The 27999-nt window shown below is 64.1% G+C and overlaps 3 protein-coding genes across 4 annotated transcripts; all 3 read left to right on the top strand.

Annotated features, from left to right (window-relative positions):
• Positions 1-109: 109 nt before the first annotated feature.
• Positions 110-6188, top strand: ACBD4 (acyl-CoA binding domain containing 4). 2 transcript variants are annotated; one of them, XM_030465902.1, is made up of 10 exons: positions 110-235; positions 343-463; positions 559-643; positions 713-833; positions 2464-2547; positions 3474-3580; positions 4171-4258; positions 5119-5279; positions 5532-5576; positions 5948-6188. In XM_030465902.1, the coding sequence occupies exons 1-10, from the start codon at positions 163-165 to the stop codon at positions 6056-6058; spliced, it is 996 nt and encodes a 331-aa protein (XP_030321762.1). In that variant the 5' UTR covers positions 110-162; the 3' UTR covers positions 6059-6188. The 2 variants fall into 2 exon arrangements, with proteins under 2 accessions (XP_030321762.1, XP_030321763.1); XM_030465903.1 differs by lacking the exon at positions 5532-5576.
• A 1458-nt stretch (positions 6189-7646) lies between these two features.
• Positions 7647-9086, top strand: HEXIM1 (HEXIM P-TEFb complex subunit 1). Its single transcript, XM_008495329.2, has one exon. It carries the CDS (start codon positions 7844-7846, stop codon positions 8753-8755), a length of 912 nt encoding a protein of 303 aa, XP_008493551.2. The 5' UTR covers positions 7647-7843; the 3' UTR covers positions 8756-9086.
• An 8042-nt stretch (positions 9087-17128) lies between these two features.
• LOC103529846 (myosin light chain kinase, smooth muscle) lies at positions 17129-22233 on the top strand. Its single transcript, XM_030465744.1, has 13 exons — positions 17129-17225; positions 17366-17567; positions 18058-18138; positions 18502-18623; positions 18973-19063; positions 19155-19358; positions 19793-20010; positions 20387-20510; positions 20584-20736; positions 20895-21012; positions 21092-21182; positions 21346-21372; positions 22193-22233. The coding sequence occupies exons 4-13, from the start codon at positions 18608-18610 to the stop codon at positions 22231-22233; spliced, it is 1083 nt and encodes a 360-aa protein (XP_030321604.1). The 5' UTR covers positions 17129-17225; positions 17366-17567; positions 18058-18138; positions 18502-18607.
• The last annotated feature ends 5766 nt before the right edge of the window (positions 22234-27999 follow it).

The following is a 27999-nucleotide window of genomic DNA, read 5'->3' as shown; positions in this document are numbered from 1 at the left end:
GGAGCCAAGGGGCGGGAAAGGGGGCAGCGCGTCCCGATTCGGAAGCGGCGCTCTGATTGGTCAGAATGCTGAGGGCCCGATTGAAGGCGGGCGCTGATTGGTTCCCCGCGCTCTTCCCCTCAGAGCAGCGGCAGCAGCGGGGACGGGGTCGGGGTCAGCGCCATGGAGGAGGCGGCGAACTGCGGGGCTCAGTTCCGAGCTGCTGTTCAGGTTATCCAAGGGCTACCCCGGAGCGGTGAGTAGGAAGCCGGGAACGGGGCCGGGGAGCTGCGGCCGCGGCGGCGGCCGCGGCCGCAGCGCCCCGGCCCCGTTCCCGGCTTCGCTGATGTGTCGCCTCCATAGGTTCGTACCGGCCCTCCTATGAGGAGATGCTGCGGTTCTACAGCTACTACAAGCAGGCGACGGCGGGGCGATGCCAAGGCCCGAGACCCGGCTTCTGGGACCCTATCGGCCGGTACAAGTGGTAAGGCCCCCGGGGGGGGGCGTTGGGGTGGCCCCACTTCTGGTCCGAATTACTCCCCCCCCTCCCCTCCAGCTCACAGCTCCTGTCACCCCCAGGGACGCCTGGCACAGCCTGGGGAAGATGTCCAAGGAGGAGGCGATGGCAGCTTATGTGGCTGAGATGAAGAAGGTGGCCCAAAAGGTAATGGGAAGGGGGAGAGAGGGGTTGTGGGGTGCTTGGTGCCCGTCACAAGCTCTGTCCCCTCCCTAGGTCATCGACACAGTGCCCATGGATGAGACAACGGAGGAGATGTTCAGGTACTTTGAGCCACTCTATGAGGTGATCCACGACATGCCCCGGCCCCCTGAGACCTTCTTCAAGAGGAAAGGGGGTGAGTGGGAGCTGCTGTGCCTGTGCCCAGCACATCCCTCACTCCTCTGACACACTTCTGTCTCCTGGCACTTCACTCCTGCTGTCCCATGCTTGCTTCTGCACCCGTACAGCCCTCACCTCCGGGCTCTGCTCTTCCCCAGCACACATTTGTTGTGAGAGGGGGACAGGACAGAACAGACACAGCAGATCCTGCCTGACCCTCCTGCCACGGGGCAGCTGCTGCCAAGGTCCTTGTTTGGGCATCTCCAAACAGGCTCCTCTTCAAGTGGCTCAGGTCTTTTCAAGTCTGGGTTTTCTCCTCACAAAACTTTGAGGGGAGAAATTCAGAGATTTTGGCTTCCAGACACCGAATCCCTGAGGAGCGAAAGCAGAGCTGGGGCTGGGCTGGGCTTGCTCTTGGCAGCACCCCCGGGCTCTGCACAGGGAGCGGTGGCTGTAAACATGGGGATAGGCTGCAGAGTCCCTGCCAGAGGGAATGGGGATAAACCAAGGCTGAAAACAGGATGACTGGGACCCCCTTGTGCAGGAGAAGGGTCATTCCCAGCCTTTTCTGTGCCTGTGGCTGCTGCCTCCTGCTGTGAGGGGGCTGGGGACCCGTTCCACCCCCAGAGCAGGGCAGTGCTCAGTGGGTCTGACTGGGGGAGGCCTCTGAAGGAGTGAGGGGCTGGATGTGAGGGGTCAGAAAGGTGTCAGCAGCTTCAGGGGGATCCTGCCAGCTGCACGTCAGTGGTTTGGCTGTGCCAACCTCCAGTGGGTGAGGTGGGCAGCAGATGAACTTTTGGGGTATATTCACAGACATTAGGAAGAAATTGTTTGGGGTGAGGGTGCTGAGCCCCTGGGTGCCCAGGTTGCCTCCAGAAGCTGTGGCTGCCCCATCCCTGGCAGTGTTGAAGGTTGGATGGGGCTTGGAGCCCCCTGGGCTGGTGGGAGGTGTCCCTGCCCATGGCAGGGGTGGCACTGGGGGGGCTTTAAGGTCCCTGCCAACCCAAACCAGTCTGGGATTCTGGGATTCTATGAACCTGGCAGTGCTCAGGGGTGGCAGCACAGGCACTGAGTAGGGATTTGGGGTTTTGCTCTCTCCCTGAGCAGAGCAGCCCTGGCTCCTGTGTGGGGTGGGGGCTGCCCTCATCCCCCTGGGGGGTTCAGTCCCCTGGGCTGGGCTCTGTGGGTCCCGGGGGCAGCACTGCCACATCCCTGCCCGGGCAGCAGCAGAGAGCAAAGTCCTGGGGCTGCTGGAAACGTGGCTGAGCTTGATCCCCAGGGCTCCGGGGGGAGGGCTGGGACCCCCAGCCTGTTCTGGGGGCTGCTGTGTCCCCAGCCACCACTCCTCTTGGGCTCTGTTTGTCACCACGTGTGCCCTGCCAGGGGACAAGGACAGAGGCTGTGCCACAGGGGCTTGGGGACAGGGACTCCCCTGGCACCCCCAGGCGTGGGGCAGGGTCTGGGCAGGGGTGGAGTTCCCATGGATTCCTCCTTCCCGCACAGGGGTCCAGCCCCTCCCCAGTCCCTGCCATCCCTCTGTGTCCCTGTCCCCCCGCTGTGCTGGCAGCTCCGGGCACTGTCCCCTCGGTGCCCCCGGGCACTGTCCCCTCGGTGCCCCTCACCCCTGCCCCTTCCCCTCCCTGCAGGCAGCCGGGAGCCGACAGCCGATCCCAGCCAGGAGGAGCCCCCCGGAACCCCCCGGGAGCATCGGGACGGGCAGCAGGTGCCAGGTTGGTCTCCCTGGCGTGGCAGCACCCAGCAGAGACCCCGGGAGGAGGCACCGGGCAGGGACACAGCGGCCTCGGCTCCGCTGCCACCGGCATTCCCGGACAGCGGGACCTTTCCGGAGCTTCCCGTGGCTCCGGCTCTGGGCAGCCCCGGGCGTGTTGCTTGGACTCTTCCCGGGGCAAAGGGGCCGGGTTGTGCCCAAGGGCAGCGGGAGGGCGAGGCTGTGCCCTGTGGAAAACTGGGGAAACACCCCCAGTGCTCCAGGAGGGAACCTCCGCCCTCCGCTCCAGCCCCGTCCATCCCTACCCGGCACCGGCAGCTCCGTTCCGATCCCCTCCCCGTCCTGCCTCCTCCCCTGCCCGCCCGTCCCCACTGCCCCTCGCACACCCACCCGTGGGGCTCCCCCGGCTCTGCCGTCCCCGGGAGCCCCAGCCCGTGCCCCGCTCCGGGCAGGATGCTCCGGGCAGGCGGTTCCCAGCCTCCCCCAGGATCATATATGGTCACCGAGCACCCAGGCCCTGCCCGTCCCCCTGCGCCCGGGCTGCCAGCCTGCGGGGAGCCGGGCAGTGTCCCCACCCGCCTGGCGGGTCACACTGTGCCACCCAGCGTGTGAGGGCTCCCAGCAGCCCTGGATCGCCCGGGGTGTGGGCAGAGAACCCCCCCCTGCCATGGCAGCGTGCCAGGGAGTGCCTGTGCCAGGGCTTTGCCACAGGGAAAGGGGGAGTTTGGTCCTTGGACTCGGAGCCACCACCCGGGCAGCCGTGCGGAGCCAGTCCAGCACCTTCCGTGCCTCAGTTTCCCCCTGCTCCTGCCCGGTGTGGTGCTGGCGGGTGCTGCCTGCACATCTGTCACCGTGCTGCCCTGGGGACACGGCCCTGCCACCCCTGTGCCACCCCTGTGCCACCCTGAGCCCTGTGTTCCCTTCCAGGGGACGGGCTGGCTCCGGCCACAGAGGCCACCGAGGGTGGCCCGGTGACCAGTGACTCGGAGGGGGATGTGTTCTGTGACACCCTGGAGCAGGTGGAGCCCGAGCAGGTAACAGGAGCACCCGGGTCCTGCCCTGCCACCTCCGTGTCACCAGCCCCCCCTGCCCTGCCACCACCACCCTGCCACCCAGCCCCTCGGTGTCACCTTCCTGGGCACCTGTGAGCCCCAGGCCAGCCTGGCCCTGAGCTTTGTGTCCCTGTCACCGGGGGGATGCTGAGGACCCCTCAGTGCACACCCGTGGGCCCCTCACCCCTGCAGCACGGCTCAGGGGACACTGGTGGCCGTGGGGCTGAGCCAGGCTGGTAGTCCCAGACAGGCTGGGTGGGCCCCTCACAGCCCTGCTCCCCGCACTGCCCGAGGTGTCACGGTGTGGGTCAGGGTGTGGGGGTCTAGGGGAGTAGCCCCCTGCCCACCCTCCTTCTCACAGGAGCTCTGTGCCCCTCTCCAGCACCTCCCCAGGGCTCTGAGCTGCCCCCTCTCCATCCCCACCCCAGTGGGCAGAGGCACCACCAGTGCCCCATCCTCAGCTGCTGTGCTCCCCCAGCCCCCAGGCAGGGAACCGGGGGGCTCAGGACCCCCCCCAGCCCCCGGGCAGGGAACCGGGGGGCTCAGGACCCCTCTCCTCTCCCCTGGCACAGGCTGGGTGCCCGCTGGGCCTGTGCCCCCCCGGCGGGCAGGGTGAGGGGGGCGAAGGCCGAAGAGCAGAGGGCAGGAGCACCCCGAGAGGTGGGTGAAGCATTTGGGTCCCTCTGCTGCTCCCTGACCACCACCCCACGGGGGGGGGTGTCAGGGGATGTCTGGGGGGCTGAGAGGGGGGGTTGGGGGCTGTGGGCACCATCAGGGAGCAGGGTTTGGCTCCAGCCCCCAGGGGTGGTTGTTGGCAGCCATAAGGAGGGTGCAGTGTCCCCTCTCCATTGCCAGCACCCCGGCAGTTCCGTGTCTCCTCTCCTAGGAAGTGTCCCTTGTGTCTCCTGCTTCCCAAAATAGTGCTAAATTCCCTGAACTTGGGCATTTGGGGTTGCTGGGAGTGGGAGGAGTGTGGAGCCCAGCTCCTGCCTGTGGTCACCACTGCCAGGGGCTTTGACTGCTGGGGGGCAGGGGGTGAAGCCAGGCCCGGGGACACCCTGCTCCTGCAGTGCCACCCACATCCCTGCTGGCATCTGGGGACAGCCAGGCCCTGAGCGGGGACAAGGAGCCTCCTGCCCACCTTGGTGTCTGTCAGACACATCCTGGGGGTTGTGGTGAGGTGGCATTGTCACCCTCATCCCTGGTGCCACCACCTCTGGCACTGCCCACTGCCTCCGGTGTTCCTCAGACCCTTCCTGGGCTGCCCGGGATGTGCCAGGGGGGGTTGGAGCCCGGGGGGAGGCGGGCACAGGCCCAGGGGTCCCCCCCAGCAGAGCCACTGCCCCTCCTGCAGCTGCTGGCTCAGCTGGCACCCACGGCCACGGCTGCTGCCCGGGGAGGTGTCCCCACGCACAGCCCCACTGCCACGTCTGGGCTGGAGCAGCCGCGGTGCCGGCCGGACCGGCAGCGTGCGGGAAGCACCCACCGGACCCCCCCTGCCAGCGCCTTTGTCCCCGCAGATCCCCGGCAGTGCGGGACAGGGCGGGACGGCCCCGCGCTGCCCCGGGAGCTGCCGGCAGAGCTGGAGACACGCGTGGCCGGCACGGTGCGGGCACTGCAGGACGACATGAGGAGGGTGCTGGAACGGCTGAGCCAGCTGGAGACCCGCACGGCCCAGCAGGTACCGACACTGCGGGGCCACTGCGGGGCCACCGGGACTGCTCTGGGGTAGGACGGGGAGTGAGGTGCTGGCAGGGAATGGGGGTGCGGGGATCTGGGGTGCAGGCAAGGAATGGGGGTGCAGGCAGGGAATGGGAGTGCGGGGATCTGGGGTGCAGGCAGGGAATGGGGGTGCAGGTGGAAAGTGGAAGTGCAGACAGGAATCTCGGGGGCTCAGTCCTGCTCACACCCCACACCCTCTCCTGTCTTGCAGGGGCACAGGGGGGGGACAGGCCCTGGCCAGGCACTCCCTTCACAGGTAATTTGGAGATGGTGTCCCTTGCTCCATCGTGTCCCTGCTCCGTGGTGTCCCTGCTGCCCCACAGCCTGCCCCAAAGGGCCTGGCTGCCTGCACACCGTGGGTCCTGGAGATCTGGCATGAGGGGACAGGCTGGGGAAGGGTCCCTGATCTGGGGAGCAGGTGACATCCCTGGGGCCGTGTCCCCAGCACCTGGGCACCAGGGACAAGTTTTGATGCAAGATGGCCACAGGATGACAGAGAGCTGCGGTGACAGTGACCTCCCGCCACCTGCCTCTCGATGGAACACCGGGGGGGAGGGGGATGTTTGGTGACACCCGTGACACTCTTGTCCCTCTCCTCACACCCCCTCTTCTCTGTCCTCTCGCCAGGCAGCGTCCCCGTGGCCCCTGCCCGTGTCCCCGCACACCCTCCTCTTCCTCTTCGCTTGGCCCTTCATCACCCAGTGGCTGCTGCGCCGCTGGCAGGGCAGGAAGAGGTGACAGAGGTGACAGCCGTGTCCCCACCGCTTCGCCCGCCGGGGAGGCTCCACCGGCTGACGCGGGAATCGCCTCACGCAGCCCGGGGGCTCCTGCGGGACCCCCGCCCCGCACCGCCAGCAGCGCCGGGACGGCACCGGGAACCGGGAACCGGGAGGGGGGGGTGGGACCGCCCCAGCGCGTCCCCGGGGATCCCCCCGCTCCCGTCCGCGGGTGGCAGGACACGGGGCTCCGGGCAGTCACCCCGCCGCAATTAAAGTTGCCTTTGGAGAGCCCCCGGCCCCGCCTGTTCCCCCCGCGCTGTCCCCGCACGGTGGCACCTGCCCGGCCCGGCCCTGTCCCCGGGCCCGCTCCTCCCGCTGAGCTGTGGGCAGCACCGGCCGAGCCGAGGCCTCCGGTGCCACCGGGACCGGCACCGGGCCCCTGCCCCGCTCCGCTGCCCGCCGGCGGGGGCTCTCACCGGGGACTCCCACGGCGGCGACCCGGGGTGTGGGGGCGGCTCTTGGGGACCCGCAGAACCCCCAACGGCGCCTTCCCCAGGGGCCTCCACGCCGTGACCCCCGGGCCGGGGGGGCTGCGGGGGGGTGGGCAGCGACGGGGGGGCCTGGGCCAGGCCCCGTTCTGCGGCCACAACGTGGGACAAACCCCCCCCCCCCCGGGGTGTCCCCACCCCCTCCCTGTGCCCCAGGCCCCGCATCCCACAGGCCCCTCCATGGCCCCCCAGCCACGGCTCCCCCAAGGACCCCCGGGCCACGGGTCCTCTCGGGGTGTTCTGCCCCCGGCCGTGGGGCCCCTGGGACCGTGGCAGGGGGGACGCGGGCACTGTGGGGGTAACACGGGAACTGTGCGGGGGGGGACACGGACACGGGGGGGGGGCGGCGAGACCAGGGTGCCCCTTCCCCCCTGTCCCCCTCCCCCCGCGGGCAGCCCCAGGCGTTCTGTAGCGCAGCTCCGCCCCTGGACAGAAAGGGACGCGGCGCCTTTAAGCCGGGCCTTGTTTCCGCCCGGGTTTGTTTACATCTCCCTCCGCGGGGCCGCTCCAGCCCCAGCCCCGCCCCCCGCGGGCTCGCGCTCCTCCGAGCCGCCCCACGGGCGCGCGTGGGGAGGCGCGTGGGGGATCCACGCACGCGCTGCCCTCGGCGCGGCCCTGAAGGTCGCGAGGCGCGCGCGGCCCCGGGTGGGGGGGACGCCCCCTCCGCGCGTGGTACGTGCCGGCCCCGCCCCCCGGCCCTCGGGATTGGCTGCGCCGCTCGAGAGCGGCGTCCTCCGCGGCCAACGGGCACCGCCCTCCCGCCCCCTCCAGGGGGCGTCGCCCGCCGGACGGCCCCGCCCCCCCCGCCCGCCCATTGGCCGCTCGGCGGCGCCGCCCGCGTGCGGGGAACCGTAGCGGCGGCGGCGGGCGCGCGGCGGGGGCGGGGCACTGCGGGTCCCCGCGTGCCGCGGGGAGGGGCGAGCAGCGCGCCTGCGCGGGGCGGGGCCGGGGCGCGCGCGGGTATATGAGGCGGGGGAGCGGGCGGGGAGCGGCAGTCGGGAGGCGGCGGCGGCGGCGGCGGGTGGGAGCGCGGGGAGGGGCGTGGCGGGAGGCGGTGGCGCGTGCCATGCGCGCGGGGGGGCGGGCCCGGCGGCGTTAACCCCTCGGCGGCCGGTGCCGGTGGTGACGGTGACCCCCGGGGCCCGGGCCCCGCGCCATGGCCCGGGCGGCCTGAGGGCAGCGGCAGACGGAGGGTGTCGGGAGGGCCCCATGCGGTGCGGGTAGCGCCGGTCCCCGACGGAGCGCAGCCCAACGCCATGGCCGACGCGGCGTCCGCCGAGCCGGGGCCGGAGCCCGAGCCCGAGCCCCAGTGCGAAGCGGAGCCCCGCGGCGAGCCGGAGTCCCGGCCCGAGCCGCAGCCGGAGCCCGAGCGCGGAGAGGCGGCGGACGGCGAGGCGGGTCGGCTGCCGGCCCCCGGGGCGGAGGAGGCGGCGGAGGGCGCGGGCGGAGCCGAGGGGCGGCCGGCGGCGGGAGGAGCGGCGCGTCCCGGCCTGGGCCCGCGGTACCGGCCCTCGGTGGGGCGCACCGAGGAGTGGCCGGTGAAGAAGAAGCACCGGCGGCGGCCGTCGAAGAAGAAGCGGCGCTGGAAGCCTTACTCGAAGCTGAGCTGGGAGGAGAAGCAGCAGTTCGACGAGCGGCAGAGCCTCCGCGCCTCCCGGCTGCGCGCCGAGATGTTCGCCAAGGGGCAACCGGTGGCCCCCTACAACACCACGCAGTTCCTGATGGAGGACCACGACCAGGAGGAGCCCGACCTGAAAACCGGGCTGTACCCCCGGCGAGCGGCCGCCAAGTCGGACGACACGAGCGAGGAGGATTTCCTGGAGGAGGCGGCGGAGGAGGACGGGGGCAGCGACGGGATGGGGGGCGACGGCAGCGAGTTTCTGCAGAGGGACTTCTCGGAGACCTACGAGCGGTACCATGTGGAGAGCCTGCAGAACATGAGCAAGCAGGAGCTGGTGAAGGAATACCTGGAGCTGGAGAAATGTCTCTCCCGCATGGAGGAGGAGAACAACCGGCTGAGGATGGAGAGCAAAAAACACGGGGGGGAAGCGACGGAGACGCGGGTGCGGCAGCTGGAGCTGGAGGTGGACAGGTTGAGAGCGGAGAACCTGCGGCTGCTGCGGGAGAGGGACCTGAGCGGGCAGGACCCCTGCAAGCAGGGGGAGTGACACTGGGGGGCGGGGGGGACACGGGGGGGTTTTTACAGCGGTGGTGTCACAGGCTACACCTTGTACAGAGAGCGGGGACCCTTTTTAACGAGAGGAAAGCGCGGGGGGGGGCCAGGCCCCTCCTGCGTTGGGGTGCTGTGAAGGGACGGTGGGGTTGATGTATTTGTGACACTTGGTTTATGAGTTGATTTTAAGGTTGGGGTTTTTTTGTGTGTCTAAACCAAAAAAAAAAAAAAAAAAAAAAAAAAGATCCCCAGGAAAGCTGTAAATTGGCCAAAACTGACTATAAAAAATACAGAGGTCTAATAAATTTAATTACTTGTAACTGTAACGGGTTTGGTGTGATTTGTAGAGAATACTCTGCCTGGCATTCCAGCAGGGAACTCACTCTGAAGCATTCTCATGGTGCTCTAAGTGCTCGGTGGTTGTTGGTGTTGGGTTAAAAGGAGCTGAAATTTCCCCCTTAGCCCTTTCTGTTCTTTTCCCCCACTGATCTTCAGTTCCCACCCTGCTCTGTGAGCTGAAATAGTTAAAAATCCCTGGAAAAGCTCCTGGAGTGGTCTGGGCAGTGGGGACACTTCATAACCTGGGATCTGTTTGCTGCAAGGTTGGCTTCAAGTGAGCTCTGCTCCCCCCAGGCCTGGAGGAACTGGGCCCAGGAACCTGAAATCTGGGCACAAACGGCCTAAAAATGGCTAAAAATGGGGTTTTAGGGGTAACTAAAGGAGAAACTTCAAGCTTTGGAGTGGCCCAGGGAAAAGTTGTGGTGCTGGGGCTGTGACATGGCTGACGGGCTGAGGGCTCAGCCTTCCCCGGGAGGGGAGCGGCAGGAGCAGGGCCAGGCAGCTGGGGGGGTTCTGGGGGGAAAAACAAATAAATTAGAGAGTTGGACTGAATTGCATTAAATCCCCACAAACTCCTGGAGGGCATTAGGTCCAAACTGGGAATGTGTAACTGGTAACTGGGGAGCAGCTGTGGTGACCCCACCCCAACAGAGTGGTGGAAAAGGAGCTTTTATCAATGGCTGAGGAGTGGGGAGCTGGGGGGGCTCTGCTGGGGGGGTTTAACACCACCCTGACCCCACTCCAGGGGGGAACAAGGAACCTCTGGAGGGCTATTTGCCCCATAGGCTGGTAGCCACCCAGCTCCTCCCCATTGCCCCATCAGCACGGGGCAGAGGCAGGGCTGGGGGGCAGTGCCAGGGCTGGGGGGCAGTGCCAGGGCTGGGGGGGCAGAGCCAGGGCTGGGGGGGCAGAGCCAGGGCTGGGGGGGCAGAGCCAGGGCTGGGGGGCAGTGCCCAGGCCCCCGGGCTCCTTCCCTCCAGGGATTTCCCCCCAAGGCCCCCTTCCTGCTCCCTGTCCCTGCTGCCATGGTGGTGATGTCCTGGGGCAGGGCCCTGCCAGGAGGAGTCTGCTTCAGGAGCCATGAAATGGAGGTCCTGGGACCTGGCTAAGGGGAAACACTAAGTAACAAAAACATATTAGGGAAGGGTGATGGGGGTGGGGGGTGTTCCAGCCAGGGCTGTTTCCCAGCTCAGGCACCACAGGGCTGGACTCACCTCAAGTTGTTACTTTAACTCCCAGGAAGAGTTCTCCACAAATCCTGCAGCAATCAGACCTCCAGGAGCCCCTCCAGCACTGTAACGATCCCCTCCCCTCCTGCTCCCTGCCGACAGCTCCTGTGCCCAAACCTCCGGGCAGACACAGCCCCATGGGGACCCCCGAACCCCCCGTGTGCTTCCCCCACACCTCCCTCCCCATCCCCCCAGCTCAGGGAAATCCCACACAAACCCGAGGAGCTGCTGGGTGGTGTCAGAGGGCAGCAGGTAACCAACCCCTCCGAACGAGTCCCAACAAGTCCAGGCTGAGCCCGGCAGCCCCGGGGCCTGCACATCATTCCTGGGGTTGTCTGAGCCAGCAGCACCCCCTGACCCCACAACTGCCCCCCCAGAGCTCCTGAGGGAACACGGGCACTCAGGGACACCCCCCCCCTCACCGGGGTCCCCCACATGCTGAGGAAAAGGCTGGGGAGGGGGAGGCACTGAGCCCCCCTCGGGCTGGCACAGCCCTCACCCCCCAGGCAGGGGTGAAGGGGTGGGAGACCAGAGGAGCTCCCTGAAAAGGCTGCAAGAAAATAATAAAAATTAATAATAAAAAAAGGAAGTATCCATCGTGACAGCCCCGGGGTGTGAAGTGAAACCCCAAAACCCCCAACCCTGCCCTGGGCTGCTCCTTGCCCCTCTCCCTGGGGTTTCACGGAGCAATCCCACTGCTCCCTAACTACCTCCTGCTAATTGCACTGACCTTCGTTACCTGCCCGGGCTGAGCAGGAGCCACTTACCCAGTGGGCTGGGATCTCCTGGTGACTCCCGTGGTGCAAGATAAGCAGCACTCTGTTAATAAAATAAAAAAATAAAAAAAAAAAGAGAGGAGACTGCAGCACAGCAAGCTCTGCACACACAGAGGCTTCACAGGAGGTTCTGGTCCATTTGTAAGAACCAAACCTCAGCTGCCAGGACCAGGCCCTGGCCCCCTCCCACCAACAACCCCGGGGGGTGTGAGGGACACAGCTCAGAGCAAAACCCCTTTGGTTTGGCAAAATCAACTTGAAATTAGATCTTGGGCTGCCGTGTGAGTGTGGAAGCACCCGACAAGAAACCTGTCAGGAAATGCAGAATCTAAAAACCACCAAGGTTCTGAGTTCAGGGCCCAATAAGCAACACAGGTCAGAAACTGTCATCAGAGTCACAACAACAAAGCAACCCCATCAACAAACCCCACACCACCAAGTGCATAACTGTAAAATAATCTGGTTTTTCACCAGAAGCCTCCCAAATCTCCCTGTTTCACATCCAAACCAAGTCCTGCTGACACCCGGGATGAGCTGGCATTATCTGCCCCCCGAGAGGGAAGGAAACGTGGCTGAGGCTCTCACAGCAACCCCAGCTCCATGCCTGAGCCCCTGCAGAGCCTGCCAGCCCAGAAGCTGCCCTGCACCGAGGGGTGGGTTCATTACCAAAAAAAAAAAAAAAAAAAAAAAAATTAGTTTTCTTCCAAAAAAGAACCAGTTTGGGTTTTTTTTCCTTAACTCAGCACAGGAACCCCCCCAGCTGTCTCCTGCTTTCCCCCAGCCACAGGAGGGGCATTTCTATCTCCAGCACAAGGTTTGCTCCACTTTATTATCAGCTCGGGAAGTTTCCCTTCGGCCCCAGCACACACACAGCAGCTGCTGGAGGCCATGTTCTGGGATCCACTGGATCCACCCGGGGAGAACCCCGCTGCTCCGGCCAAAACGTGTGAAACAAAGGATTCAATTCCAGGGATTTTTTTTTTTCTTTGCCCCCGCCGCGGTTCTGTGCGATGCCCGGAGCAGCTTCCCCGCTCCGGACCCGTTCCCAGCCCCTCATTTCCATCTCCACCGCTGCTGCTCCTCCCCACTTCGCTCCTCTCGGGGCCAGGCAGGCACCAGCCCCGCGGGGAGCCGGGCCGGGCCGGGCCAACACCGCGACGCGGATTTCGTTAGAAAACCCAAGGTTTTCCCTGTCCCAGCGCTCCGGGGGAGGCCGGGGCTGAGCCACGGCGGGACCGCCCGGCCCGGGCTGGGCCTCCCCCCGCCCCGCCGCACCCCCAGTCCCCGGGAGGAGGCCGCGGCTCCGCTCCGGGCTTCCCCGGCTCCAGCCGCGGCTCTCCCGGCAGCCCCGGCCGCACCCTGCCGGGAGGAGCGGGGCCGCTGCCGCCTCAGGGCCGGCGGAGAGACCCGCGCTGCGCTCCCGGGGAAAGGGAGGTCCGGCCGGGCCGCTCCGCGCTTCCGACTCGGCACCCCGGAGGAGGAGTCCCCGCCCCCGCCGGTCCCCGGCCGCTCACCGGCCCCGCCGCACCGCGCACCCCCCGCTCGGCAGCGGAGCGGCGGGGCCCGGAACCGCCCGCACACACACAAAATGGCGGCGGCCGCTCCGCCACCGCCCGCTCGGCCGCCATAGCCACCGCCTCAGCCCCGCCGCCCGCCCGCCAATCAGGAGCCTCCGTGCCGCTGCCCGACGGCTCGGCGGAGCCAATGGGAGCGATGTTGGAAGGGGAAGGGGAGGGGCGCATCCCGCCGCGGGGCATTGTGGGGGCTGTAGTCCTGCGGCGCGCTGGGCGCTCGGGGAGGGGGCGGCCGCGGACTCGCTGTCCCGTGATGCCCAGCGGCAGCGCTACATCCGGTGCCGCGCGTTGCCATGGCCATAGGCGCCCGGGGCCTGACGGGGGCTTGGCCCAACTCCCGGTCCGGGTCCCGGTGCCCGCTCGGTCCTGGCCGGGCCCCACGGGCGCAGAGGGAGCGGGGACCCGCAGCCCCAGCTCCGCGGGCTCCGCAGGGCGGGCAGAGCCAGGGTTGGGTGGTCAGGGCCCCGGGAGGGCGGTTTGGCCCGGAATAGAGAAACGGGAACGCGGCCCCGGGTGCTGCCCGGCCCCGCGGTGCCACCGGAGCTGCCCAGGGGGGTGGGGGGCTCCGGGAAGGGGCCCGGCTCGGAGGGAACCCCCAGCTCCGGAGGGGTTTGTGGCCTCCTGCTGCCCCCCGGTGCCTCTCTCGCTTCGGAACCGGCCCTGGGCCGGGATTTGCAGCCACATCCCGGGGGGGGCAGTGGTTCCCCCCAGGTGTCCCAGCCCAATCCCAGCTGTGCCTCCTCCTGCTCCTCCCGGGGGGAGCCCGGGCTCCATCTTGGATCCGGGAGCCCCGGAGCCGCGGCGGGAGCTGAGCCCGGTGCCTCCCGGTGCGGGATTCCCTCTGGCACCGGGAACGCGTCCTGGCAGGAGGCCCCGGGATTCCCGGGGGGGTTCAGGCTGTGATGTGTGTGCTGGGGAGCGGGGCACAGGAGAGGAATAAAGAAATAAATAATAAATAAAGCATAAAGGGAAAACATAAATCTCCGTGCAGAGGCTGAGCTCTCGGGCTGGGCTGTCCCGGGGGGATGGGGGGGGGTGTGGGTGTTCCCGTGGGGTTTGGGGGTGAAGGATTCAGGGAATTGGCTGCTGGGAGCTTCTGAGTGGAGTTTGGGGCTTTGGGAGGACACGGAGGGGTTGAGTTCATTCTGGGCTGGAAAACCCCCAAATCAGAAAGTTCCCTTTGTGCTACGGTTTTAATGGGTGGGAGTTACTGGTGCTGGAAAGGGCCCGGCAGGAACGGTGTAAAATGGGCCAAATGGCGTAAAATGTGCAGGGGGAGGGGGACGGACCCGCTGTGTCCCAGCACGGCCCCCCCTGTGGGGACAGAACCCCCTCTGCAGGGTCAGATGTCACCTGGGGATCCCCCCGTCCCCCATGGCCCCGGTGCCAGGGGGTGGTGACAATGGGTGACACGGAGCCGGCGAGCTGGGGGGGCCCTGGGGTGGCCCCGGGGTAGCCCCTGTGCTCCTCCAGAGGGGTTGTCCCTGTCACCTCTCCCTGTCACCTCTCCCTGTCACCTCCCTGTCTGGGAGAGGCTGGGATCTTCCCGGGGGGACAGAGCCACCCCCCCGGGGTGCTCCCTGAACACCCCCCCAGCACCCCCTGAGCTGGCGGGGCAGGAATGGTGCGGGAATGGGGCAGGAATGGTGCGGGAATTGCCTTGGGGGGGTTTCCATGCCAGGCAGAGGTGTCAGAGCTGTGCCCTGGGCAGCTGAAGGACCCGCAGGTCCCCGGGCAGGGTTTGACCCCTCCACATGTCCCCATCCCCAGGATTCTGTCCCTTCAGAGCCCTACAGGACACAGCTGTGGGGTCCCTGCCCTGTACCCCACACCACCCACCACCCACCACCCATCACCCATCACCCATCACCCAGCACCCAGCACCTATCACCCAGCACCCAGCACCCAGCACCCAGCACTGCACGAGGTGGATTTAAGGACTGGAGGGACACCAGAGCTCTCTGAGGTCCCCAGATGTGGTTGGGTTTTGGCCCAGGTGGAATTGGGTTTTTTTGGGGGTTTTTTTGGCCCTGCAGGGTCCTGGCTGTGTCCCCAGTGCCCGTGGCAGTGTCACCTCCCCTGAGCCCTGAGCTCCAGGTGCTGCCACGTTTTATGTTTGATGCCCTCAGAATGATTTTTTCCCATTTATTTCGGGTTTCCCCAGCTGTGTTTCAGTCCCCAGCACCCCGGGGTGCCCGAGCGGGACCACCCAGCGCCCCAGCTGCCACCCGGGGCTGCTCCTGCCCTCTGTAGCACCCCAAAACCTGGGTGCTGGGACCCTTCCCACACCTCCCGGGAATATTCTGGGGACATCCCCGTCCGGCAGCACCGTCCTGTCCCTGTCCTGTCCTGTCCCCCATGGCATGGGGGGGGACTCCCCCCGGAGCGTTTTGGGGTCCGGGTTTGCAGTTTAGGGGGTGCAGAGCAGAGCCCTGGGGTGGTGCTGCCCCCCCCTGGGACCGGGCCAGGACCTCAGCACCGGGACCGGGCTGGGGAGGGGAGCGCAGTGCCGGGTCCCAGCTCTGCAGAGAGCCCCGGTGTCCCCTCCTCAGTGTCCCCTCCTCAGTGTCCCCAACACCCTCGGTGTCCCCATCACCCTCAGTGTCCCCATCACTCTCGGTGTCCCCACCCGCTCCCGGTCACCCCCAGACCCCCCCATTGGGGCCCCACCTGACTCCGCCCACCGCCCAATGGCCCCGCCCACCGCCCAATGACCACGCCCACCAAACAACGACCCCCGCCCCTCGCACTTCAGACCACGCCCACAAACCAACGGTCCCCGCCCACCGCTGGCGTGGCCACGCCCACTCATGACACCGCCATTGTCCCGCCTGTAGCCCCGCCCCTACTATGGCTCCGCCCCCAACACGCGCACATCAGGCCCCGCCCCCCGCCATGGCCCCGCCCCCGGCTCCCCCCTCCCCGGTGTCTCCGGGGGTCCCGCCCCTCCCCCCCCCGCGGGTCCCCACGACCCCCGCGGGTCCTCACGCCCCCCCACGCCCTCTGGGTGTCCCCAGGCCCCTGAGCGCTCCCCACGGCGCCCGTGTCCCCCCCTCACGTGTCTCACTCCACCATGTCCCTCGGTGTCCCCGACAGGTCCCAGGTCCCCACCATGTCCCCCGGTGTCCCCCGGGTGTACCCAGGCCCTCCCAGCTCCACCGTGGCTTCCGTGTGGCCTCATCCCTGGTGCCACCTCTCGTGTCCCCCCATGTGGCCCCAGGTCCCCTCTGCACCCCATGTCCCCTGCTGCATCCCCCCCCCGCCCCTCATCACCCCTGTGGGGCCCCCGGACTCTGGTGGCCGCCCCGATCCGAGTGTCCCCCCCGATCCTCAGTGTCCCCCCCGATCCGAGTGTCCCCTGCAGTGTCCCCTGTACCCTCCATGTCCCCTGGCCCTCCCCATGTCCCTGGTTACCTCCCTGTGTCCCCCATGTCCCTGTCCCCTCCACGTGTCCCCCATGTTCCCGTGTCCCCAGGAGGAGGATGAGGGGCTCAGGGTCGGGGGGGTCACCTGGAAGTCCCCCCCTGGCTCTGCTGGGGGCTCCTCCCTGCGGGTGGCTCCATGGCCCAGGGGGAGCCCGGGAGCGCCCGGGTGTGAGCTCTACTGACTCATTAACCGGGGAAATTAATTAACGGGAGGGGGATGGCTGTGGTGGGTGACACACGGATGGGCCATGTCCCCAAACCCAACACCCATGGTGTGACAAAGGGCAGGGGTGGGGGTGAGGTCCATGGAGCCCTTCCCGGTGCCCAGCGGGAACTGGGAAAAACACTAGTGACAAGAACTGGTCCTGGCTGTGCTGGCTTGTCACCTCCCGGGGTCACCGCGGCGTCCCTGAGGACACTGGGCTGGTGTCACAGAGCTGTCCCGGGGATGTGACCCCGATTCCTGGCTTGTCCTGGAGGGAAGGAGATGGGATGGGGATGGGATGGGGATGGAGTGGGGTGGGGATGGGATGGGGATGGGATGGGATGGAATGGGATGGGATGGGATGGGATGGGATGGGATGGGATGGGATGGGATGGGATGGGATGGGATGGGGATGGGATGGGATGGGGATGAGGATGGGATGGGATGGGGATGGGATGGGATGAGGATGGGGATGGGATGGGATGGGGATGGGGATGGGATGGGATGAGGATGGGGATGGGATGGGGAATGGTGATGGGAAGCAGCTCCCAATGGGTTTTCCCTTTGTCTGAGTGCTGGATGCTGTCACGTTCCCATGGGGCTGTCCTGCTCCTGTCCCCATCCCGGCCATCCCCGTGTCCTGCTCCTGTCCCCAGCACAGCAATCGGTTCCCAGTGTCACCACACCGGGGACACCGCTGGGGACCCCCGGCCACACCACCCTCACCCAGCAGCTCGACCCCGCCGGTGGCAAGGTGACAGGGCCAGGCAGGCAGCGAGGCCGCGGTGCCCCTGGGGACATTTGTCCCCCGCCACTGCTGCAGCCGCGGACTTTGTGCCGATCGGGAGCGGAGGTGACGCGTCTGGCAGCGCTGGCAGAGCCCCGGATCACCCCAGGACCCAACGTCAGAGCAGCAGGTGACAGGGGGTGACATCCCCGAGGGATGCTGTGACACGGGGGGGCAGGGGGAGGGTCTCTTCTCGGGGCCACTGCCCAACCCCCGGCTTCGGATTCGGCTCCGGGAGGAAATCACGGTGTTATTCCTGGTTTGAAACAGGGGAAACTGAGGCACGGCGGTGCAGCGGGTGCCAGAGCAGCTGCTCAAGGTGGCTTTTGGGGAGAGAAGAGCCGAAAAACCCCGGTTTTCCTCCAAACCGCCCGGCTCAGAGGCCCGGAGGAGTTTTGCAGCACCCCATCCCTTCCATCCCAGCTTCCCTGAGCCTGGAGCTGAGCTCACCCGGGCAAAGCCCAAGCCCAGGGTGGGGTCTGGGGGCAGCGATGGGGGGGTGGGAGCCGGGAATAAGGCTCAGGTGCGGGAGCTCTGCGGGAATCCGGCCGCAGAGGGGGTGGGGAGGGGGCGGGGGTGTGAGCGGGGCTGGGATTTAAATCCTGAGGAGCTCCAGGGTCGGGATTTGCTCGGGGAGGGTTGAGCTCTGCGGTGTCATGAGCTGTGCCAGGTCTCTGCAGGTCCCTGCCCGGGCAGCTGAGCCCAACTTGTGACCCTCAAGGGGGTGCTGAGGGGTGGGGGCCCAGGGTGCTGGGCAGGGTTCGGGGAGGGCTCAGCTGTGCTGCTGGAGGTTGTTTACCCCCCAAGCCCGGAAAGGCTCCACTGGGAAGGAAGGGGAGGAGAGCTCCGGGCTCTTCCCAGCACCCGAGAGGGAGGGATGCTCCGGGCTGCACCCTGAGGTGGTCCCAGGACACCCTCAGCCTCCTGGGTCAGGACCCCCAGCACTGCTCCTTCCTTCCCAGCTCCGTGGTGGCTCCACAGTGACTGGGAAGCAGCAAGGACCTGAGGGGGGCCTGGGACAGGAGGGGACCCTCTGGTGACAGGTCAGTGACAGGTCAGTGACTGAGGCTCGAGGGTTGGGGTCTGGGTGCTGCCACCCTTGGGTGTCATCACCCTGTGCCCCAAACCTTGGGAGGATGGAGGGGGGAGGGAGGTGCAGGAGGAAGCAGGTCCTTTGCCCCAGAAATGTGGCTTTTCCGGGGGATTTCCTGGCTGATGCAAGATGTGGCAGGAGAAAAGTGGTGGCAGGGAGTGACCTTGGCCCCACCTGAGAAGGGACCTTGCCAAGGGGGCCTCTTGCTCTTGGCCCCTTGCTGAGGGGCTTTGGGTCCCCTCCTGGGGACATGGGGTGGGGGATGCTGGGGGTCTCTCCTGGCAGGGTGACAGCGTGGGGCTCCACACTGCAGCATCACCTCCCTCAGCACCCGGGGCCACATCCAGCACCCATCCTGACAGTGCCAGCACCCGTCCTGAACAGTGCCAGCACCCCCAGGCAGGAGCTGTGGCACCAGCATGGCCCAGGCAGCAGGTAGGGCTGAGCAGGGGCACTGCCCCAGGAGAGGTGATGGAGGTGCTGGCATGGGGACCCCAGTGCTGGTGTGAGCCCCCTCCCCCCCAGATCCACACCAACTCCCATCCCCTCCTGTTTCATGCCCTGTTTCCCTTGGACTCCTGATCCTTTCATCCCAAGCTGAGCTGCAGGGTGCTGGGCTCTGCCAGCAGCTCCTCTGGCACCAGCCTGGGTGCCTCTACCCCCGGGTCCCACTCCACGTGGGGAGGGTGGCCAGACCTGGGGGGGCACAGAAATGACCATGAGAGGGGGAGCACAGGGAACTGATCCCCAGTTGTGAAGGCTCCATCCCTGCCCCATCCCCCAGGAGCTGAGGGGAGCTTTGAGCACTGCGACGTGGCCATCAACACCCAGCAGAAGGTTTCTGATCTCTACACCCGGCTGGAGAAGCTGGGGGAGTAAGTGGGGACCCTGCACCCCCTCTGCTTGGGGATTTGGGATGGGATGTGGGATGGGGGGTGATGGCTTCTCACCCTCGCTCTGCCCCAGGGGAAGGTTCGGGACCGTGTACCGGCTGCAGGAAAAATCCAGCGGCAAAATCCGGGCTGGGAAATACTTCCGGACAAGGACGGCAAGAGAGAAAGGGGCAGCTCGGGCAGAGGTGGAGCTCATGAACCTTCTGCATCACCCACGTCTTGTGCAGTGCCTGGCTGCCTTCCAGAGCCCCACCGAGCTGGTGATGGTGATGGAGTAGTGAGTGGGGCAGAGGGACAGGGCTGGGTGGGGGGACAGTGCTGAACCCTGCGAGGAAGAGCACTGAGGGTGGGGAGGGGTCCCTGCAGCCTGGGGTGCAGGATGGATGGGGTGTCTGCAGACCCTGGAGAAAAGGGTGATGAGATGCTCCCAGAGCACTGAGTGTGTTCCCTGGTTGGGCTTGTTGTCTTTGGGGTTTGTAGATCTCAGGGGGGTCTCCAGCACCGTGCCCTCCCCCAGCAGAGCACATTGGGGAGGGGTCCCTGCACCCTGGGGTGCTGGCATAGGGTGCAGGATGGATGGGAAACCTGCAGACCCAGGGGAGATGAGTGGTGAGGTGGTCCCAGAGCACTGGGTCTGGGTTCCCTGGTTGGGGAAGGGGCTTCTCCTCCTTGGGGTCCCAGCAGGGTCCCCAGCACCTCCTCCCCCTGCAGCGTGGCGGGGGGGGAGCTCTTTGAGCGCATCGTGGGCGATGAGTTTGAGCACACGGAGCCCAGCAGTGCCCAGTACCTGCAGCAGATCCTGGAGGGGCTGCAGTTCATGCACAACCAGACCATCGTCCACCTTGACCTCAAACCTGAGAACATCGTCTGCGTCAGCCCCGGCAGCCACTGCCTCAAGATCATCGACTTTGGCTTGGCACGGCAGCTGGGTGAGCAACGGGGGGGGGCTGCTGGGGGGCACCAGGGCAGGGACTGTCACCATCCCAGGGACATGGCCTGTCCTGGGCACCTCAGTGAGGAACCTGATGTCCTCTGCCCCTTCCTCTGGGACAGACAGCCCTGGGGTGCTGGATCTGGGCCCTGCATCTCCCCAGCCCTGCCCCTGAGGTGGAGACCCCAAAACCCCCCGGGTTCTGGGGGTTCTTGGCATCCAGAGATGGTGTAGGAGAGCACCAAGACCTGCAGTGGGTCCTGGGGGGTGGCAGCTCCACCTGGATGTGGGGGTTCATGTGCCCAGGAGGTGCTGGGGTGCCCCAGGGAGACCCCAGCTCCACACCTGCCCCGTGGTCTCCCTCATTTCTGCAGCTCCAGACACCCCTGTGAAGGTGCTGCACGGCACCCCCGAGTTCATGGCTCCTGAAGTGGTGGCCTTTGAGCCCGTGAGCTGCTCCACGGACATGTGGAGCGTTGGTGTCATCTGCTACATCCTGTGAGTGCCTCCTGGGGACAGCAGCGCAGGCTGGGGGGGCTGAGCTGCCACTGATGGCCCTGTCACCCCCCAGGCTGAGCGGGGAGTCCCCTTTCCTGGGGAACAGTGACATGGAGACACTGAGCAACGTCACAGCTGCCCAGTGGGACTTTGAGGACGAGACCTTCTCAGAGATCTCCCAGCAAGCCAAGAACTTCATTGGGCAACTGCTGCAGAAGGAGCCTGGGTAGGAGCTGGGGGGGATCCCATGGGCAGAGTTGGGCTGGGCTTTGGAGGGGAAAGAGCTGGATGTGGTGGCTGGAGGGGACACTCCAGGGGACAATGCCACCTCCTGAGGGTCTGGTGGTGGTGCAGCCCCCCCTGACACCCCCTCCTCTGCCCCAGCCGCCGTCTCTCCAGCTCGGGGGCTCTGCTCCATCCCTGGCTGCAGCCCCAGCCCAGCAGCACCAAGGTGCTCTCCAAGGAGAGGATCAGGCAGTTCCTGACCCGTCGCAAGTGGCAGGTACCCAGGGGGATGTGGGGATGTGGGGATGGTTCTGGTGGGGCTCAGAGCTCCTCCTCTCCTCTTCTCTTCTCTCCAGAAAACTGGCAGAGCCCTGCTGGCCCTCAACAGGCTGACCCTGCTGACCCAGAGCCCGGAGAGGAGAGTGTCAGAGGCTGGGGATGAGGAAGGTGATGGCCCCTGAAGCATCAATCCCAATGTGTCCCACCAGCCCCCTTCTCTCTGCCTTGTCACCCCAAACTTCTGGTCCCGGGCAGCTTCTCCAACCTGTCCTGGCACCAGCAAACCCTCGGGCATGTCCCCAGTGTGGCATTTCTCTTCTGTCACCACCAGGTCCCAGCTCCTCAGAGCAGCTGCCAGCCCAAGAGGAGGAGGAGGAGAGAGGTGTGAGCTCTGCAACCCCAGGACAGGCAGGGAGCAGGCAGTGATGGAGATGAAACCTCCTCCAGCAGCTCCCCCCAGGAGCCTGGCCAAGTGCCAGATCCAGACCCCAGGTTTCCTCTTCTTGGGGTGATCTTGGGTTCCCACAGTGTCCCTGTGGGGACAGCCCTGCCTGCTGTCCTCAGCACGGCCTTCACTTGGCACCAGTAAAGCACTGAGCATCTCTGCACTCTCTGTGCTGCTCTTTGCCACCCACCCAAAAATAATTGCTGGGAAAGAGCTGCCTGAGCTGTGTCTCCCTTTGGGAGCTGGTCCATCCATCACCTCTGTCTGTCCAGGAGGGATGCTGCAGGGACAGGGTGGGGATGCTCACCAGCAGCCCCTGCTTCACAAGACTCTTCCCACATCTTCAGGGGGGGGTTTGGCACCATGGCCTGAGCCCAGCAAGGGCCGGGATGATCCCTGGCGACTCTGCTCTCCCTGTTTCTGGGCCAGTTCTGGTACCAGCAGGGCTGTGGGGGACCCAGAACTTGCTGTGTCACCTCCAACCTCCTCCTGTGGAGGCAGCTTGGGGAGAAACCAGGGGCTGGAGTCCCTTTCCTGCAAAAAACGTGCCCAGCCCTGCCCTGGGGACACGGCAGGACCCGGCGGGGGCTGGGGGACACCCAGCTGGGGACCCCGGGTTGTGCGTGCCCCAAGGATGTGTCCGTACTGGGAAGGGGTTTCTGGGCTGTGTTAGGCAGAGTCTGACCAGCAGGTGGGGAAAGGGGACCCTGAGAAACCCTAATCCTTCTGCTAGGAAACAACCTGGGAGATCCCAAAGCCCATCTCTACCCCTAGCACTGACAAGGCCACCACCGCCCCATGGCCCTCAGCTCCACGGCTGTGAAACCCCCCAGGGATGGGGATTCCTTTGGGAATGGGGATTCCTTCGGGGATGGGGATTCCTTCCCTTTACTCTGCAGGGCTGAGGCTGCAGCTGCAGGAAGGGTCCCAGCCCATGGCATGGCAGGGTTGGAACTGAGGGAGCTTTAAGGTCCCTTCCAGCTCAGAGCATTCTGTGGTCACCCTGTGATCTGTGTCATGTTCGGGGATCCCCAGTACCAGGGAGGTGTGGACATACTGGTGAGAATCCGGTGAAGGGTGATGGAATGCTGAGGAAAGGCTGAGGGAGCTGGGACTGCTCAGGAGCATCCCATCCATGTGTGGGACCACCTGAAGGGAGAGGGGGGAGAGGACAGAGCCAGAGTCAGCTTGGTGACAGGACCAGAGGCCATGGGCTGGGCCACAGGAGGCTCCATCTGACCCTCAGGAAACGTTTTTTACCTGGGGATGGATCATGGGCAGAGGGTGCCAGGGAGGGTGTGTGATCCCCCCACCTGAGGATATAAAATGATCTGGGCATGGTCCTGGGCAGCCTGCTCGAGGGGGCCCTGCTGGAGCAGGAGGATGGGCCAGATGACCTCCAGAGATCCCCTCAACCTCAGCCACCCTGTGCCTCTGTCACCCTCCCCTCCTGCTTGTGGTTCTGCCCTGGAGGGTCCAGCCCTCTGCCAGCAATGCAAGGCTGAGGCACTCTTCTTCTTCCTTTTCCTGCCCCTCTTTTCCTGCCCCTCTTTTCCTGCCCCTCTTTTCCTGCCCCTCTTTTCCTGCCCCTCTTTTCCTGCCCCTCTTTTCCTGCCCCTCTTTTCCTGCCCCTCTTTTCCTGCCCCTCTTTTCCTGCCCCTCTTTTCCTCCTCCTCCTCCCCCTCTTTTCCTCCTCACCTCCTGGGTGAAGCCACGAGGGGCAGGGGGAATAAAATGTTTTAATTAAACTGAACCAAATCCACCCCCTCACATCCACGGAGGGGACACGTGTCAGAGGTGCTGTCAGGAGTGAGCATGGGACAGGGATGGAAGGGACAGGAGCCATGGAAAACCTGCTCTCAGCTTGCAGAACCTTCTGGTGGCCACCACGTAGGGAGGGTCCCACATCAGGCTTTGGGCATCCTGCTGCCTCTGGAGATGGGATATCACTGGGGTGCCTGTGGTCCCGGGGCTGGGAGACTTTGTGGCTCTCATCAGCTCTTCTCCGGGTCAGGGGGGAGGGATGCTGTCACCCTGTTGTCCCCTTGCTGTGTCAGGAGCTCCCCAGCTGCACCCAGCCCTGCCTGGAGTTCCTGTGTCACAGCTCTGGTCCCGTGGGTGGTGGCCACGGCTGACACTGTTCTGGGTACCTCTGCCCAGGGGATGCAGGAGGTCCCGTGCCCAGGACCACCCCTGGGTGGGAGCAGGAGATGCCACTGAAGAAGGAACCTGGTTTGGAAGCTGGGAACTTCAGCTGGAGAATGAGGAGCCCTTTCGGGGACCCCCCCACCATGCTGAGGCCACCTCCATGTTTTCACACATCGTGGCTCATTCCCCCCAGGGTCTGAGCACCTCTCTCAATGCTCAGAGCTCACCTCTTTCCTGTTCCTCCCCTGCTGCCACAGCAGGAGAAGTGAATTCGCTGCTCCGAGTTGGACCAGAAACTCCTTGGAAGCAAATAAACAAACCAAACTATTCCCTGTTTTACCCGTGGCATTTGCTTCCCCTTCCCAGGAGAACAGAGGGAGGCCAAGGAACCTCTTCCTCCTCCCCTGCTCCTCCCTTCATGTCCACACACATCATATCCCACTTTTTACCCATTTTCTGTCCTGTTTTCCTCGTTCCTCAGCCCTGGACTCTGCCGTGTCCCTGGGGATCCCAGCTGAATGCCTGGAGCTGCAGCTGATAACAAACACCACGTTAGGGCTCATCAAGCCACATGACAGCACCAAAATATTTCTGGTTGGACACTGTGTTTATCTTCCTCTGTTTTCCAACCTCCTGGCAGCCCTGACACCCATCTCCCAGGACTCCAGGCCTGAGGTTTCTTGCTGCAGTTCTGGTTTTTATGTGGAAAACCCCAAGGTACCAACAGAAGCAGCTGCAGGAGGGACCTGGGTCTCCTCCTTCTGCTGCTCCCCGTGGGTGACAGCACAGAAATGGGTTCTGGAGAGTGATGGGCTGAGTGAAGAGCAGAGTTAGGCCCAGGACTCATTAAAATTGTTGAGAAATTCAGCAGGACTGAAAATAGAAATCCAATCTCAGCATCTCGGAGGCACAGGAATGAAGATCTTGATCTTTCCATCAAGAAGGACTCTTGGGTTGACCTTCACTTCAGCCACGAGTCATAAAGCACAGGAAATGCCCCACGCAGGCAGAGTGATGCCCCTGGGGAGCCTGGGGGAGCAGCCCCCCCATCCCAGACACCCCAAGGCTCAGGTTCCTGGGGGGGTACATGGGGTGGGCTCAGTTGGCCAAATCCCCTGGGGCTCCTGGAGCATCAGGATCCTCAGGGCCAAGAGATTCTGATAATCCAGGCTTCAGTCTGGGCTTCACAACCCAGACCTAGGAACATTGGTTTGGATGAGGAACCATCTCCTGGGTAGGGGTAATGCTGAGAAATCTGTGGAGCTGTGAATACAAGGGCAAAAAGCCACAGAGGAGGATGGTGTCCTGCTTGGGGGCTTTCAGTGAACTGAAAGTGATGAAGAAAACAAACCTGAGCCTGATGCCAACCCTCCTGAGATAAAATAGAAATTTGCCCAGGGCAAGTATTGAAGATGAATGTGTTCTGTTGTTTCTGGGTTTTGTCTGAACTGTTCTAGCAGGGAGGTAACAGCCAGGGGATTTGAACCATCAGAGAAAAGCTTCCAGAAATCACAAGTCCAACAGCAAAGAAGTGGTGGGAGGAGAGAAGACTCGAGGAGTGCTGGATGCAGAGGCAGCTCCGTGAGCGCAGGAATTTTGGTGATGAGGGAAGCTCAGGAACACCCATGTGGGGTGTCCTCACCTCCCAAGGGACATGGCCACCTTCTGACTGGGTTCTGGTGGTTGGGGCTCTTTGAGGTCAACACTCATCAGCCCAGGGTGCAGCACCCAGGACTGGTTCTGCAGGGTGGAAGAGCAGATAAGAGCCCTGAAGTCACCCAGGTGAAGGACCACAGAACTCTGGATGTTTTTCCAGCTCTGGAGTCGCCCCAGTCCCTGGGGTGCCCAGGGCACTCCTCTCCCTCACCCTCCTGGTACTCAGGGTGCTGGGGCAGCCATGGCCAAGGTGCAACCCCCAGCACTCCAAACTCAGGACTGGGCTCCCTCCTTGCAGCTCAGGAACATCTCCCCGGGGGTCAGAGGGACCCCAGGTCCATGGTGAGGCTCGGCCCATGCCAAGGAGGCCCCAAACCTGTCCTGCTCAGGGCACAGCCCTTGTTTCTCCCTCTGATTTCATGGCCTCATCCCATGGACCAGGACATGGATCCCTTGGCCCCCCCCCTGCCCACCCCTGCCTGCTGCTCCGTGACGAGGGGACATCCCACTCCCAGCTGGGGGACATGATGGGATCAAACTGTCCCAGGCGGCCCAGGACCTGTCCTAGCACCCGTGTCCCACCAGGATGGAGCTGTGGCAGTCACAGCACCCACGTTTCACCCAGCTGCAGGAGGGAGACCACAGACCCCTGGGGTCCCCCCAGACCCCCTGCCCCAGAGCAGAGCCTGTCCCTGGTGTGGGACATCTGTGTCACCTCACACAGACACCCCTCGGGGAGTGTGGCCACCCCTATCCCCACAGAGGGTGGTGATGTCTTCCCTTAAAATCCAGGATCAGGGAATTAAAGGCAAAATATTTAACGAGTTGCTGACATAATTAATGAAACGCAGAGATTCCAGCAGCGAAACTGAGCTGAGGAGAACAGAGCAAACCCAAATGTGGGTGACCCCAATTCGGGTGCTGCCACGGGTCCTCTCCCACCTCCCAAACCCCCGGAGGTGCCGGGGAGGACGCGGTGTCCCCAGGGAGCTGGTGGCAGCCACCTGGGCCCTGTCCCACGTCCCCTGCCCGGGAGCCAGGGGAGGACAAGAAATGGTGGAGCAGGATGGGAACCTTCCCCTGGCCCAGTACTGCCTGCCCCATCCCGGTACCACCTGCCCCATCCCAGTACCACCTGCCCTGGCCCACTACCGCCTGCCCCATCCCGGTACTGCCTGCTCCATCCCGGTACCACCTGCCCCATCCTGGTACCGCCTGCCCCATCCCAGTACCGCCTGCCCCATCCCGGTACCGCCTGCCCCATCCCGGTACCACCTGCCCCACCCTGGTACCGCCTGCCCCATCCCAGTACCACCTGCCCCACCCTGGTACCGCCTGCCCCATCCCAGTACCGCCTGCCCCATCCCGGTACCGCCTGCCCTGGCCCAGTACCGCCCGCCCTGCCACAGGCACCATGGGGCCCAGGGATGTGTGGGGTGGGGGACAGGGGGTCCCAGGGTCCCATGGGATCCATCCACAAGCACCCCAAACCCCTCTGACCTCACCCCCTGCTCCCACACCTCAGCCACCTCCCCAGAGCTCACTGAATCTCCCCAAATCTCCCCAAATCTCCCCAAATCTTACCAATTCTCACCAAATCTCACCAAATCTCAGTAAATCTCAGTAAATCTCCCCAACTCTTATCAGACCTCCCCAGATCTCACCAAATCTCACCAAATCTCACCCCAGATCTCAGGATTTCTCCCCAAACCTCAGTGCTGTGACAGCTCTGTGTCCGGGCAGGGTTTGCAGCCCCTGCTGGGGGGCGAACAGCCCAGACGGGAGGGGGTGAAGTGGCTGCAGGGCTGGGGCAGCCCAGGGGTGTGGGGGGGGAACTGCTAAAAGGAAAAGAAAATAAAAAATAAATAATGGGAAAAAAAGAATGTGTATGGAACAGAACAAATAGTGATGTAAATAAGATTAAAAGTGGAAGTAAAATAAAAAAATAAAAGTACATGCAGTAAATAGTGAAATAAATGCTGTAAAAAAGGAGAGTAAAATAAATATAAAATTATATAAACAGCAAATGAAAGAGTGACTGAAGTAAGATTTAAAAAACACTGAAAGTAAAATAAAATCAAGATTCAAACAAATAAGACAAAATAATTAATAAAAATAAAATAAAATTTACAATATAAAATTGAAGTCAAACAAGATAATGAAATGAATGGAAAATGATAAAATAAAAACTGAAATAAAATTTAAAGTGTGTAATGGAATGGAGTGAAAAATAGGTAAAATAAAATATAATTGAAAAGTATAAATAATTGAATAACTAAAAGGCAAGTAAAAATAAAAGAAAATAAAATAATAAAGTCAATAAAATAACAAAGTAAAGTAAATAAAGTAATAATAAAATAAAAGGAAATAATAAATAAAATAAAATAAAATAAAATAAAATAAAATAAAATAAAATAAAATAAAATAAATAGCCCAGCCCAAGAGGAGCGGAGCGGGGCTGCTGCAGCCCCGGCAGGTGCCGGTGCCGGTGCCGGTGCCGGTGCCGGTGCCGCCTCTCTCGCCGGGCTGTGGCCGCGGGGCCGGGTCGGGCTCAGCCCATCCCGCGGGGCGGGGGGGGGCGGGGGGAGGCGTTGGCAGCGCAATAACGCCCCGGAGAAGTTGCAAGCGGCGAAGAGCGGCGGAGGAGAAGGGGGGAGAGAGGAGGAGGAGGAGGAGGAGGAGGAGGAGAAGCCTCCCCGGGCACCCCCGCTGCCCAGCACCACCCCGCGCCCCGCC

The sequence above is a fragment of the Calypte anna genome, chromosome 27, assembly GCF_003957555.1.
Source record: "Calypte anna isolate BGI_N300 chromosome 27, bCalAnn1_v1.p, whole genome shotgun sequence".
Classification (NCBI taxonomy): Eukaryota; Metazoa; Chordata; class Aves; order Apodiformes; family Trochilidae; genus Calypte; species Calypte anna.
Note: the sequence above shows the minus strand (reverse complement) of the source record. Positions and strands in the feature narration are given on the sequence as shown.